The sequence below is a fragment of the Cotesia glomerata genome, linkage group LG1 (genome assembly GCF_020080835.1).
Source record: "Cotesia glomerata isolate CgM1 linkage group LG1, MPM_Cglom_v2.3, whole genome shotgun sequence".
Taxonomy (NCBI): domain Eukaryota; kingdom Metazoa; phylum Arthropoda; class Insecta; order Hymenoptera; family Braconidae; genus Cotesia; species Cotesia glomerata.
The window spans coordinates 1,957,366-1,969,367 of NC_058158.1; the positions used below are offsets into that span (position 1 = coordinate 1,957,366).

Here is a 12,002-nt window from a genome sequence, read left to right on the forward strand (position 1 = left end):
TTAATCTTAATTAAAAATAATTCTCAATTAATAAAAAGCTTTTAACAAATTGCATTTGTACTTTGAGTATAAATGTGCTTTAATAACAGATTCATTTAAATATTCACAAGCAATCGCAGGTAATAACAATTTATATTTACACTCAGCGAGGATCTTCAATCTGAATAATTAAACGAGAGTTTTGTTCCAACAATGAATTAGTGAAACAATTAACTTTTATTTCTACTCTATAAAAAAATCTTAATGGAAAAAATTTTAGTATTATCGAAACAATTACTGTAATTATTATTGATGTATTTTTTATAAACTTGACAACAATTATGACAAATTTAGGGCCGCGTATTTTAAGTTTGTAAATACGAAGGGAAGATCCAAAGGGTTGTCAGGTATTGAAATGTGACAATCGCTGCCTAATAGTAATTAGACTTTAATTACAGATCCAAGGGAAAATTATTGTTGCGTCTTAATAATCGGCGTTTGATATGTGTTGGATGACAATAATTACTTTTTGGAGCGGGCGGTGGGCTTCTTTGAGCATGAAGATTAAGTTTTCCGTAGATATATCGACGCGATATGTGCGTGGGGGTGGTTGTTTTATAAAGCGCGAATCTTCTTCACCTGGCACATTGCTCATACAGATCTTGAAGGTGTTACATCACCACTAAGTATTTTAATCTTTATTCTAATTGCTGATTAATCAGTATTTTCATAATTTATTAATTTTAAATAATTATTTTACTATACAAAGGTAAGTGTTATATTATATTATTATTGTAATAATAATAATTATTATTATTGTAATGCGGGGATATTAATTAAGAAATACAATGCATATATTTTTTTTTAGGAACATAAATTATTCTGTGATTAATATTTATTGCGTTAAACATAATTTTGACATCGAAAGTAAATTGTGCAATAAAAAAAAATTTAAACTTAATTTAAATTAATAGTTTTAATTAATTTATTTTAGAAAAACATTAAATTAAATTTTTATTTGAGTTTATAATAAAATTAGAAATAATTATTTTAATAAAACTTTATTTTTTCCATTATGAAAAAATTTTAAAACACTTTTTTAGACAAAAAATTTAATTTAATTTTCTGTTCGCTTTTATGAAGCTTGCAAGCTTTCCCTGATAGCCACAGTTTCAGACCAACCAAGTTGGTGTCAGATAGTTGCCACCAACTTAGCGACAACTTGCGGTCAACTTCCGAATTTGTAACTGTTGGCGCCAAGTTGGCTACAAGTTTCTGAGAAAAACAAGACCACCCTGATAGCCAGCGCTTTCTCAGTAAGTGTTCCAGCAGTTACGGTTAATTTATACATCAAGTTGGTGGTAATTCTTCACTCAACAACAGTTGTAAGCTAATTGACGGAAATCTACGGCCGCAACTTGAATACAAGTTAACAATGAAACTTGTAGTTGAATTTCCTTTCAACTTGACTACAATTTGACGGAAATACTTGTACAGCAAGTTTTGACGTCTATTTGCAGAGTAAGTTATAGGTAACTAATAGGTAATCGCTCGCTTTGCCAACTCTTTCCGTCAAGTTTGCTTGAAATTGCGGACGTAGATTGACAGTAAGTTATAGGTAAGGTGGCTATCAGGGCAATCTACTGCCGCAACCCTGATAGCCACAGTTTCAGACCAACCAAGTTGGTGTCAGATAGTTGCCACCAACTTAGCGACAACTTGCGGTCAACTTCCGAATTTGTAACTGTTGGCGCCAAGTTGGCTACAAGTTTCTGAGAAAAAAGAGACCAATCTACTGCCGCAATATGTCGCCAAATTTCTTGAGAAACTTATCGTCAACTTGGTGTGAAAAAGTTTCAGAGCAACTTTTGCCGACAACTTGGTGAACAAGTTGACACCAACCGAGTTACTTTTCAAGAGTTGCCGCCAAGTTGGTGACAAGTTGCGGCAGTAGATTGACAGAAAGTTGCGGCCAACTTGGCTATCAGGGAATATGTCGCCAGATTTCTTGAGAAACTTGTCGTCAACTTGGTGCGAAAGAGTTTCGAAAGCAATTTTTGCCGACAACTTGGTGAACAACCGAGTTCATTTCCAAGACTTGCCGTCAACTTGGTGACAAGTTGCGGCAGTAAATCGACGGAAAGTTGCGACCAACTTGGCTATCAGGGACCCTGATAGCCATCTTAACTTAAACTTTTATTCAATCTACTGCCGAAATTTGTAGCCAACTTGATGAAAAAAGTTGCAAACCAAACGTTTTTACTTAAGTTGTCTACAAGTTACAGTGCAATTTGACGTCAAGACTTGCAGTACAAGTATTTTATTCAAGTTGTAGTAAAATTGTAGTACAATTTAACTAAAAGTTCGGTGTTAACTTGTATTCAAATTGGGGCTGTAGATTGCATTCAATTTGTTTACAACTATTGTACTATAAAAATTTACGGCAAACTTGATGTCAAGTTAACTGTAACTGCTGAAATGCAACTACTTTTAATCAAAGCGTGGCTATCAGGGGAATAGTCTTCGTTAAAAAGTTCACCTGCTTTCTTACCGACCGCCAAATAGCGAATTATCCTTCGTCCTTTTGTTACCTGCTGATAGAATCAAGGGGAAAAATATTAACAGCTGTAGGAAATGAAATATTTACAAAATTGAATGATAATCATTGCAACAGTTGAAAAAATTAGTGCCAAAAATAATTATTCAAAAATAAGAAAAATAAATTTAAAAATCATAAAAATTGTTGTTTTAAAAAATATATTTTTTACTGAATTAAAATTCTATATTTAATAGAACTTCTCCAGTTTTTTACTAAAAAAATCTAATTATTTGATTTAATACAAAAAAATTAAATTTGACTATTTTTAATTTATTTAATCGAAGAAAAATTAATTGATTAAATTTTTTCAATAATTATTACAAAAATGATACTTTAATATAATTAAATAAAATTGTTCACACCATTAATTAAAAAAAATTTATTGTATAAGTGTTTAAAAAAATTGCAATGAGATTTATTAGACAAAAACACTTAAATTTGATTTTTTACAAAATACAATTAAAATTTTATATTTAATAGAATTTTTCCAGTTTTTTGCTCAAGGAACCTAATCATTAAAATTAAACTATTTTTTGGTAAGAAAAATTAAATTTAACTATTCTTAACAGCCGAGACCAGTGATTGCAGTTTCAATCGGCTTAGCGAAACGAATGGAAATTTTGAAAAAAACGTTTTTAGAGATAATAGATAATTTAATAAACTATTTCACCACAAAGCGGTTTTTTCAAAAATTTCATTCGCTTCGTTAAACCAATCGAAACTGCAATTGCTCTGCTGTTAGGAGTGCGACAGAGATAGTTCCGTTGAACTCCGTGAGAGCAAAGCGAGAAAAAGATGGTCTCGCCTGTTAATTTATTTAATTGAAGAAAAATTAATTAATTAAATATTTTCAATAATTTTTACAAAAATAAGACTTAAATAAAATTATTAACACCATTAATTAAAAAAAAATTTAATGTATAAGTGTTAAAAAAAATTGCAATGAGATTTATTAGACAAAAACACTTAAATCGAATTTTTTACAAACTACAATTAAAATTCTATATTTAATCGAATTTTTCAGTTTTTTGCTCAAGGAATCTAATTATTAAAATTAACACAGTAAAAAGGAAACTATTTTTTTGTAAAAAAAATTAAATTGAATTATTTTTAATTTATTTAATCGAAAAAAAAATTAATTAATTAATTAAAATTTTTACAAAAATAAGACTTAAATAAATTTATTGACACCATTAATTAAAAAAAATGTAATGTAAGTGTTAAAAAAAATTGAAATGAGATTTATTAGACAAAAACACTTAAATCCGATTTTTTACAAACTACAATTAAAATTCTATATTTAATCGAATTTTTCAGTTTTTTGCTCAAGGAATCTAATTATTAAAATTAACACAGTAAAAAGGAAACTATTTTTTTGTAAAAAAAATTAAATTGAACTATTTTTAATTTATTTAATCGAAAAAAAAATTAATTAATTAAAATTTTTACAAAAATAAGACAAATAAATTTATTGACACCGTAATTAAAAAAAATGTAATGTAAAAGTGTTTAAAAAAATTGCATTGAGGTCTATTAGATAAAAACACTTAAATCGAATTTTTTACAAACTACAATTAAAATTCTATATTTAATCGAATTTTTCAGTTTTTTGCTCAAGGAATCTAATTATTAAAATTAACACAGTAAAAAGGAAACTATTTTTTTGTAAAAAAAATTAAATTGAATTATTTTTAATTTATTTAATCGAAAAAAAAATTAATTAATTAAAATTTTTACAAAAATAAGACAAATAAATTTATTGACACCGTAATTAAAAAAAATGTAATGTAAAAGTGTTTAAAAAAATTGCATTGAGGTCTATTAGATAAAAACACTTAAATCGGATTTTTTACAAACTCCAGTAAATAACATTAATGTAGCGGCGGAGTAAATAACAATAAATACCGGGTTAATATCTTAGTCATTGACGTGAGTCACGAGGAACGCATGTAAATGTAATATAAGCGGAAGACCAAGTATTATATTATAATGTTTTATATAAAACTTTGGGTATAAATGTGTATAAATAAAATACGGAGCTTAGGCGGCCGCTATATATTGAAATACAAGAATAAGAAAGAACACGAGCGTATTATAGAGGAGACATAAACGTTTAGCTGTCTAAGCAGACAACACTGGTCCTGTCTCTTATCCGCAAGACACTTAGTAGCACTTACTTTTATCTTAATGACCAGGGACGCGAGTAGCGTTAATGGCCTCTCAAAATTAGCGTCTCGGGGCACCCTTTGAAAATTTTCAACATACATAAACATTTACACAATGTCATCAATGCATTACATTTAAACGGTACTATTCGCTTGGACTTTTATGCTTAATAAAATTTTATTCATGTCCTTATAATTTTTTTACTTGTAAGTTATATTAATGCAAAGTCATTTAGATAGTTTAATTTAATTTGAATTTATATTATGCTCCTTTTTATTATTGTTTTAGTCCACAACACTCGGCTAATGCACTAATTAATGTTATTACTCATTACAGATGCTCTATCTATCTTGGACACCAGTTATTTTATCGGTTGTAATCATTACTGCAACTTGTCAGACTTTTCAGTACAGCCGCGGCTGGACTAACGGCAAGCGCGATATCGCTCCGATTGGCTTCAATATTCAGGATTTTAAGCCTGATAATTTTGAGACTAACAGTATTATTAGTAATGATAATTTGCATAATAATGACGGAACAGTTCAGTGCAATTTGAGGAAAATAAAAGTCATTTTACAAGGAGATCGACGGGAACAGGTGAAATTTTATCACTTAATTTGAGAAAGGCTGCTTGGAATTTAATTCTTTTGAATTTTTTTTAATATTCACTTTATTTCAAATGTAAATTATAATTTATTTTTTTTTTTTTTCAGTCAATATTTACACAGTAAAAAATTTTGCGACAATGCGTCAAAAAATTTTGTGTTAAAAATTTTTATGTTAAATATTTAACACTTTTTTCCGTTGATTTAACAGAATAAATGTTAAATTTACACACAAAAGTGTTAAATATTTAACACAAAAATTTTTAACTCAAAATTTTTTGACGCAATGACGAAAAAATTTTTTGCTGTGTAAAGTAAAATTTTTTACAGAAATTTTGCGCGATATTTTTTGTGTAAATAGAATTTAGAATTTAGTATTTTGTTTATTAATATCAAAGCACATTTATTACATAAAGAAATATATATTTGTGAGTACATAGTACAATTATATAAAGTAGGAATATTTCAGATAAATTTAAATAAAATTTGGTTTACAACTACATCGATATTCACTTGGTAAATAATTATTAAGAAACAAGAATTCAACACAGTAAAAAATTTTGCGTGATTGCGTAAAAAAACAGTGTTAAAAATTTTTGTGTTAAATATTGAACATTTTTATGCGTAAATTTAACACTTATTCTATTAAATCAACACAAAAAAGCGTTAAATACTTAACATAAAAATTTTTAACATAAAATTTTTTACTGTGAAGGTATAAAGTCTTAATTCAACTTTTACTTAGTTCAGCTAGTAATTTTGCACGCCTTATAGCGCGTGAGGTTGTGCTTTATACTCGACTCGTCAAGATCAAGCAATTTTGTGATCTTTAAATGCCTCTATCACAACCATATTACACTTATTCAATAATATAAGTAGATGTACACCGAAAAACACTTAAATTAAACCATCTTTTACTTTCTAAAATCATTTCATGTTGCTATTTTGAAAAAAAAAAAAAAACGTTTTGAAAAAAATTTTACGTGGACGTCCGGATGTCACTCCATTTTTGATGTACCAACGATTACTCCCGAACAAATTGATATTTCAAGACCGGACCTTTTTTATTAGTTTAAGAATTCGATAAACTGGGTCCGTATTTCATATCAGTGGCCTGGTATACATATTTTTTTTTTAAATTGAATTTTTATTAACAGGCGAGACCATCTTTGTCTCGCTTTGCTCTCACGGAGTTCAACGAAACTATCTCTGTCGCACTCCCAACAGCAGAGCAATTGCAGTTTCGATTGGTTTCACGAAACGAATGAAATTTTTGAAAAAAAAAAACACTTTGTGGTGAAATAGTTTATTAAATTATCTATTATCTCTAAAAACGTTTTTTCAAAATTTCCATTCATTTCGCTAAACCGATTGAAACTGCAATCACTGGTCTCGCCTGTTAAAATTCACGGATACAACCGTACAAAGCCAAACGAACTTTTCTTATTTGTCACGTGAAAACTATGGCGCCACTTGATCAAGCTAGATTTTTTTAGACTGCGTGCGCATACGACAAGAAAAAAAAGCGCTGATATTTAAAAAAAAAATAAAAAATACTCTGTAAGAAATGACTTAATTATAATTTTTTTTTTAAATCAATTACACAATTAATTTTTTTCTTAAAAAATGATTGAGCGTTATGAGGCGTGCACTTTTGGATTTTCCAAACTTTTATGTATTGCACTTAGTTTGTCCTTATTGCAGTCACTAAAGAATCAAATTTCTGACTTAGTATACAATATTTGAGATTTTATTAAATATTGACCCTTAATTTGACGTTATTCTATTTGGTGAGACTTAATAAATAATTGAAGACTACTTTTTTGAAGACTTGCAAGCTGCTCAAATTTACAATTTCACATGAAAGTTCTTCCCAAGGTCTTATTACGGTTACCAAAAAATATTTTTCAAAGTAGCTCGTAGTAAAAAGAGGTATCTTGAAGGAGGTATAAATAAAATAATTAAGCTTAATAAATAATCAAGGTGAATGTTTTGGGTCTTAACTAGTGAAGACAAAGCGTGGGTTCAATTCTTGAAGAAACTTGTCCTCGAATTAAATAGATAATTATTATAGACAGTCAATTCAAAAACCCACTATTTTTTTCTGTCATGTAATTGATAATTTAAATTGTTTTTAAGAAAAAAAATTACAATATATTTTTTAATTAATTTCACACAAAGATGAAAAAAAAAAAAAAAAAAATAGTTTACTTTATTGATTAAAATTCGTGATTTTGTCAATTTTCTTCGGTGTAAAAAATCAGAAATTTAGTTTGCAAAAAAAATAATTTATTTTTGAATTTTCTTTAAATATAAAAAGGTCATAAAATTTTTTAGTATTATTTTTAACTTGTTTTTTTCTAAATAAGTAATTGTATTAAACATATCTCTTATTAATAATTATTTATTTTTTTAGATTTACTTGTGCAGACTGCTGGAAATTCTCTCAAAAATAAACAAAGAAGATAAATTACCCATCCATTATCGACATCCTATTTTTGAAGCCAACGATATTAATAATTAATAATAACGCAAATATAAGTATAATTATACAACAAGAAGAATATTTATTATAATTATAATTAAAACTATTTATTATAAAAATTGCTTTAAATTAATAATGTACCGAAAGTATTATTAATGAGTTGTAAGCTTGTGAAATAAATATCTAACAAACCCAGACAAAGACAATAATTATTAATAATTATCTGGTAGAGATGGAAATAGTCGGAGAATTATTATATAAAACGAAAGATGACGATGGAGTTACGTGAGATATAAATTTGTAGACAGACTAATGCCAAGTTGACGAGTCATCTGTCTTCGAGCTGACACGGAGTTTTCATCGATTCCTCGCGGGCCGTTAATTAAATTTTCGCCGGCCTAATTGGACGTCGGCCGGGCTGCAAGCGAGCTCTGCTCCAAACGGGATATATAGATCTACTATCGGGGTGGCCGCCGGTGCGATGCTCCTATATCCTGCTGGTGCTGGTGATGCCAACCGCTCTGAGGATTTTCTCTGTCAACAGCAAGATGGAGTGAAATTCTGCCGAAGAGAGACATACGCTGACTCAATGGATTATCAAGTGCGATTGAGGTGCGATTTATATTATATTTTCCTAACTCGATTATCTTTTATTCCTTTTATACACAGTAAAAAAATTTTCGTAAAATTTAACATAAAATTTTGTGTAGATGTTTTTTTTACATAAAATTTATGTTAATTCTACACAAACGGTTTTTATTGATCAATCCATCCATTTTTTAACACACTCAAGTGTTAATTCAAAGTAAAACTACACTTTTTTAATGTTACTGGCCAACCAACACAAAATTTATGTTAAAGAATTCTTCATATATAGTCACGTATGCCACACAAGATAGACATGTAAATGTGATAGCCTCAACGTCATTTTAATTTGGTGGATTTTGATTTGTGTCATTACGTAAAATACTTAAATGCAGCTAATAAATATACAATTGTAGTGTATAGCAATTAAAAACTAAGTAAATAAAGGGTAATTTATATTAAAACATCCGATAACAGAATTGTAACTTTAAAATTCATTACAAGGTTAATGTCCTTTCTAGTGTGAATCTAGAAGACAGAATAAATTTTAAATTATGAGGAAATAAATAAAATAAGAAAAATTATAAATTTTATGATTATGAATCTAGCAGACATGTTGATTTTTTTTGACAAATTATTTACAAGTTAAAAAATACTTAAAAAAAATTACACGAATATTTCTTCAAATTTTCTACAAGTGAAATTTTTTTTTTTTAATTTTTTTGTAATAATTTTTTCATTAAAAAAAATTGTAAAAATTTTCAGATGTCGGCTAACTTAATTTTCATTTATTTTTTTGAATTAGACAAAAAAATAAATAATTGAAATTAATAAATTATTAGAAAATAAACTTACAGTTTTTTTAATTTTCTACATGTGCATTTTTCCTTTAATTTATTATTTTCAATTGCTCATGTATTTTTTTAATCACAAAATATATATATATTTAAATTATTAGTAAAACTCACATATTTGACAGCTGATCTGAGTAACACAAAGAAAAAGTTACAATCAACACTTTATTTGTGTTATGGATAACATTTAAGTGTGTAGAAATCCGAGAATCAGCCAATGAAAGTTTTAACATATTTTTGTGTTACTTTTAACACAGAATTATGTTGATTTCATCAATACAAACAGTATGTGTAGAATTAACATAAATTTTGTGTAAAAAAATCATCTACACAAAATTTTATGTTAAATTTTACGAAAATTTTTTTACTGTGTATATAGAGATATATCGCGTTACTGGAACCATAAGGGCGTATCTCAAAATATACGCCCTTATGGTTCTGCAGAACCATAAGGGCGTATAAATAAATTTTTAACTTCCCGCTAAGAAAATCGAAGATTTTCAAAAATCGGGAAGTTATTGTTTTCACCCCGTTTTGCAAAAATCGAGTTTTCATCAGATCTCGACGTTTGAAGGTCACAGGAAGCTTCCCTGACTATCCCCGCGAGGTTGTCACGGTGTCTGTATGTATGTGTGTGTGTGTGTGTGTGTGTGTGTGTGAAAGTATGTGAACCGCTTATAACTTTTGAACGGCTTGACCGATTTCATCGCGGTTGGTGCCATTCGAAAGAGCTTGACCAAACTTAGATTTTGAAAACTATTTGGACCGATTCAGATCAATAGATTTTGAGAAATCTTAAAAAAACTGAAAAAAAATTTTTTTTCAAATGTGGTTTTTTTGGAATAACTTTTAAACGGCTTAAAGGTTCAATTCCAAAAACTAATTAGCTCTTAACCTTAAAAAACCACGTTGATCGCCACCAGTCCGGTCAAAATCGGTTGATTCATTCGAGAGATATCGTGAACGAAAGAAAACCGAAAAAAGTGTTTTTTTGGAATAACTCCAAAATTCCTAGCGCGATCAATTCAAAATTTAAGATTCTTTGTGAGGCTTAAAAAACTGCGTCGAATGCTTCGAACCGCGGAAGAATCGGTTTATTCATTCAAAAGTTATTGTGGTTTAAAAATTCAAAAAATAGTGTCTTATCAAATCTCTATCAGACTTTTGAGCTCGAAGAGCTTTAAAGGATAGGAAAGCAATCTCTTTGAGCTCGAAGAGCTCAAAAACGTCATTGGTGCAATTTTAAGCGCCTAAGTATGGAATTAGCGGGAAGTTGCAGGGATGGCCTTCAGGGTCAACCGTTTTCCTAATTTTTTTTGCTCCAATCAATGTAAAAATATTGAAAATATTAACATTAACATTTATGGAAAAAACGAAAAAAAAATTTTTTTTTGTGATACGCCCTTATGGTTTTAAGAAAACATTTTTCTAAAACCATAAGGGCGTATCCTGTTTTTTCGGTTTATTATCAATTATAAGTCGGAGTAAGAAAAAAAATTGCAAAGGTGATAGAAATTATCACTCCACAACTTAATTTATATCAACAAATATTTATTTGAGTGAAAAAACGAATGAACAATTAAGAAAAAATAAATTCATAACAACTTGAGAACAATCGGTATGTCTTCAATTTAATAAAATTAGCCTCAAAGTTTTTCAAAATTGATTTTTTTTTACTTCAGATCTATTTACAATTAAAAAAAGAGTTTTGTAAGCCATTTAGAACTGTAATTTTAAAAAAATCATTCAAAAAGAACTTTGTTCTTGAGAATTGTTATGATTCTTCAATACCAATATCTTGAAGCAAGTTTGATGATCTAAATCATTTTTGTACATCAGGCACTGTCCCACAAAATATCATCGGTATTATCAGAGTTTAATTTTCAGCCATTTATTTATTTATTTATTTATTTAATAATTTTGACCCTAGAGCAAGTGCTCCCTAAGGGCCATACAATCAAATATATTTATAATGAGTACATTATATAATAATAATAATATTAATAAAAATAATAATAATAATAATAATAATAATAATAATAATATTAATAAAATAATAATATTAATAATAATAATAATAATAATAATAATAATAATAATAATAATAATAATAATAATAATACATAAGTAAAATGGTAAGCAAACAACAAAAAGACTAAATGCAAAAATGATTAGCTTAAATTGTCAGTAATTGCCATTAGTTATTATTATTAGTTAGCATTGATTAACATAGATTAACATGTCATAGTTTATAAATAACCATATAACCATGGTCATAGTTTATAAATTTTTTTGTCATTATCTAGTTAAAAAAAAATTAAGAAATATTTTTTTTTACTTTTATAATGTTAGACACAGATGATCCTGACGATAGAGATGCCATTGGAGTAATACTCTGAATTTATTTTTCCTTAATTTTTTATTAGTTTTCTCACTTAAATAAATATTTGTTAACATAAACAAGTTGTGGAGTGATATTCTATTACCTTTGCAATTTTTTTTCTTACTCTAACCCATAATTGATGATAAACCGAAAAAAAAGGATACACCCTTATGGTTTTAGAAAAATGTTTTCTTAAAACCATAAGGGCGTATCACAAAAAAAATTTTTTTTTTCGTTTTTTCCATAGATGTTAATATTTTCAACATTTTTTCATTGATTGGAGCAAAAAAAAATTTTTTATACGCCCTTATGGTTCTAGTAACGCGTTATATAGGTATCAACTTGA

The 12,002-nt window shown here is 27.8% G+C and overlaps 1 protein-coding gene across 1 annotated transcript; it reads left to right on the plus strand.

Annotated features, from left to right (window-relative positions):
* Nucleotides 1–326: 326 nt before the first annotated feature.
* LOC123272354 (pro-corazonin-like) lies at nt 327–11,400 on the plus strand. Its single transcript, XM_044739064.1, has 5 exons — nt 327–748; nt 5,081–5,341; nt 7,766–7,870; nt 9,011–9,044; nt 11,339–11,400. The coding sequence occupies exons 2-5, from the start codon at nt 5,081–5,083 to the stop codon at nt 11,398–11,400; spliced, it is 462 nt and encodes a 153-aa protein (XP_044594999.1). The 5' UTR covers nt 327–748.
* The last annotated feature ends 602 nt before the right edge of the window (nt 11,401–12,002 follow it).

Bases quoted from the DNA above. Each gene is read 5' to 3' on its own strand.
- LOC123272354 (XM_044739064.1), top strand. From the start codon at position 5,081: ATGCTCTATCTATCTTGGACACCAGTTATTTTATCGGTTGTAATCATT. The intron at 5,342-7,765 runs GTGAAATTTTAT...TTATTTTTTTAG, and splicing joins AAGGAGATCGACGGGAACAG to ATTTACTTGTGCAGACTGCT. The intron at 7,871-9,010 runs TAATAATAACGC...AATTATAAATTT, and splicing joins AAGCCAACGATATTAATAAT to TATGATTATGAATCTAGCAG.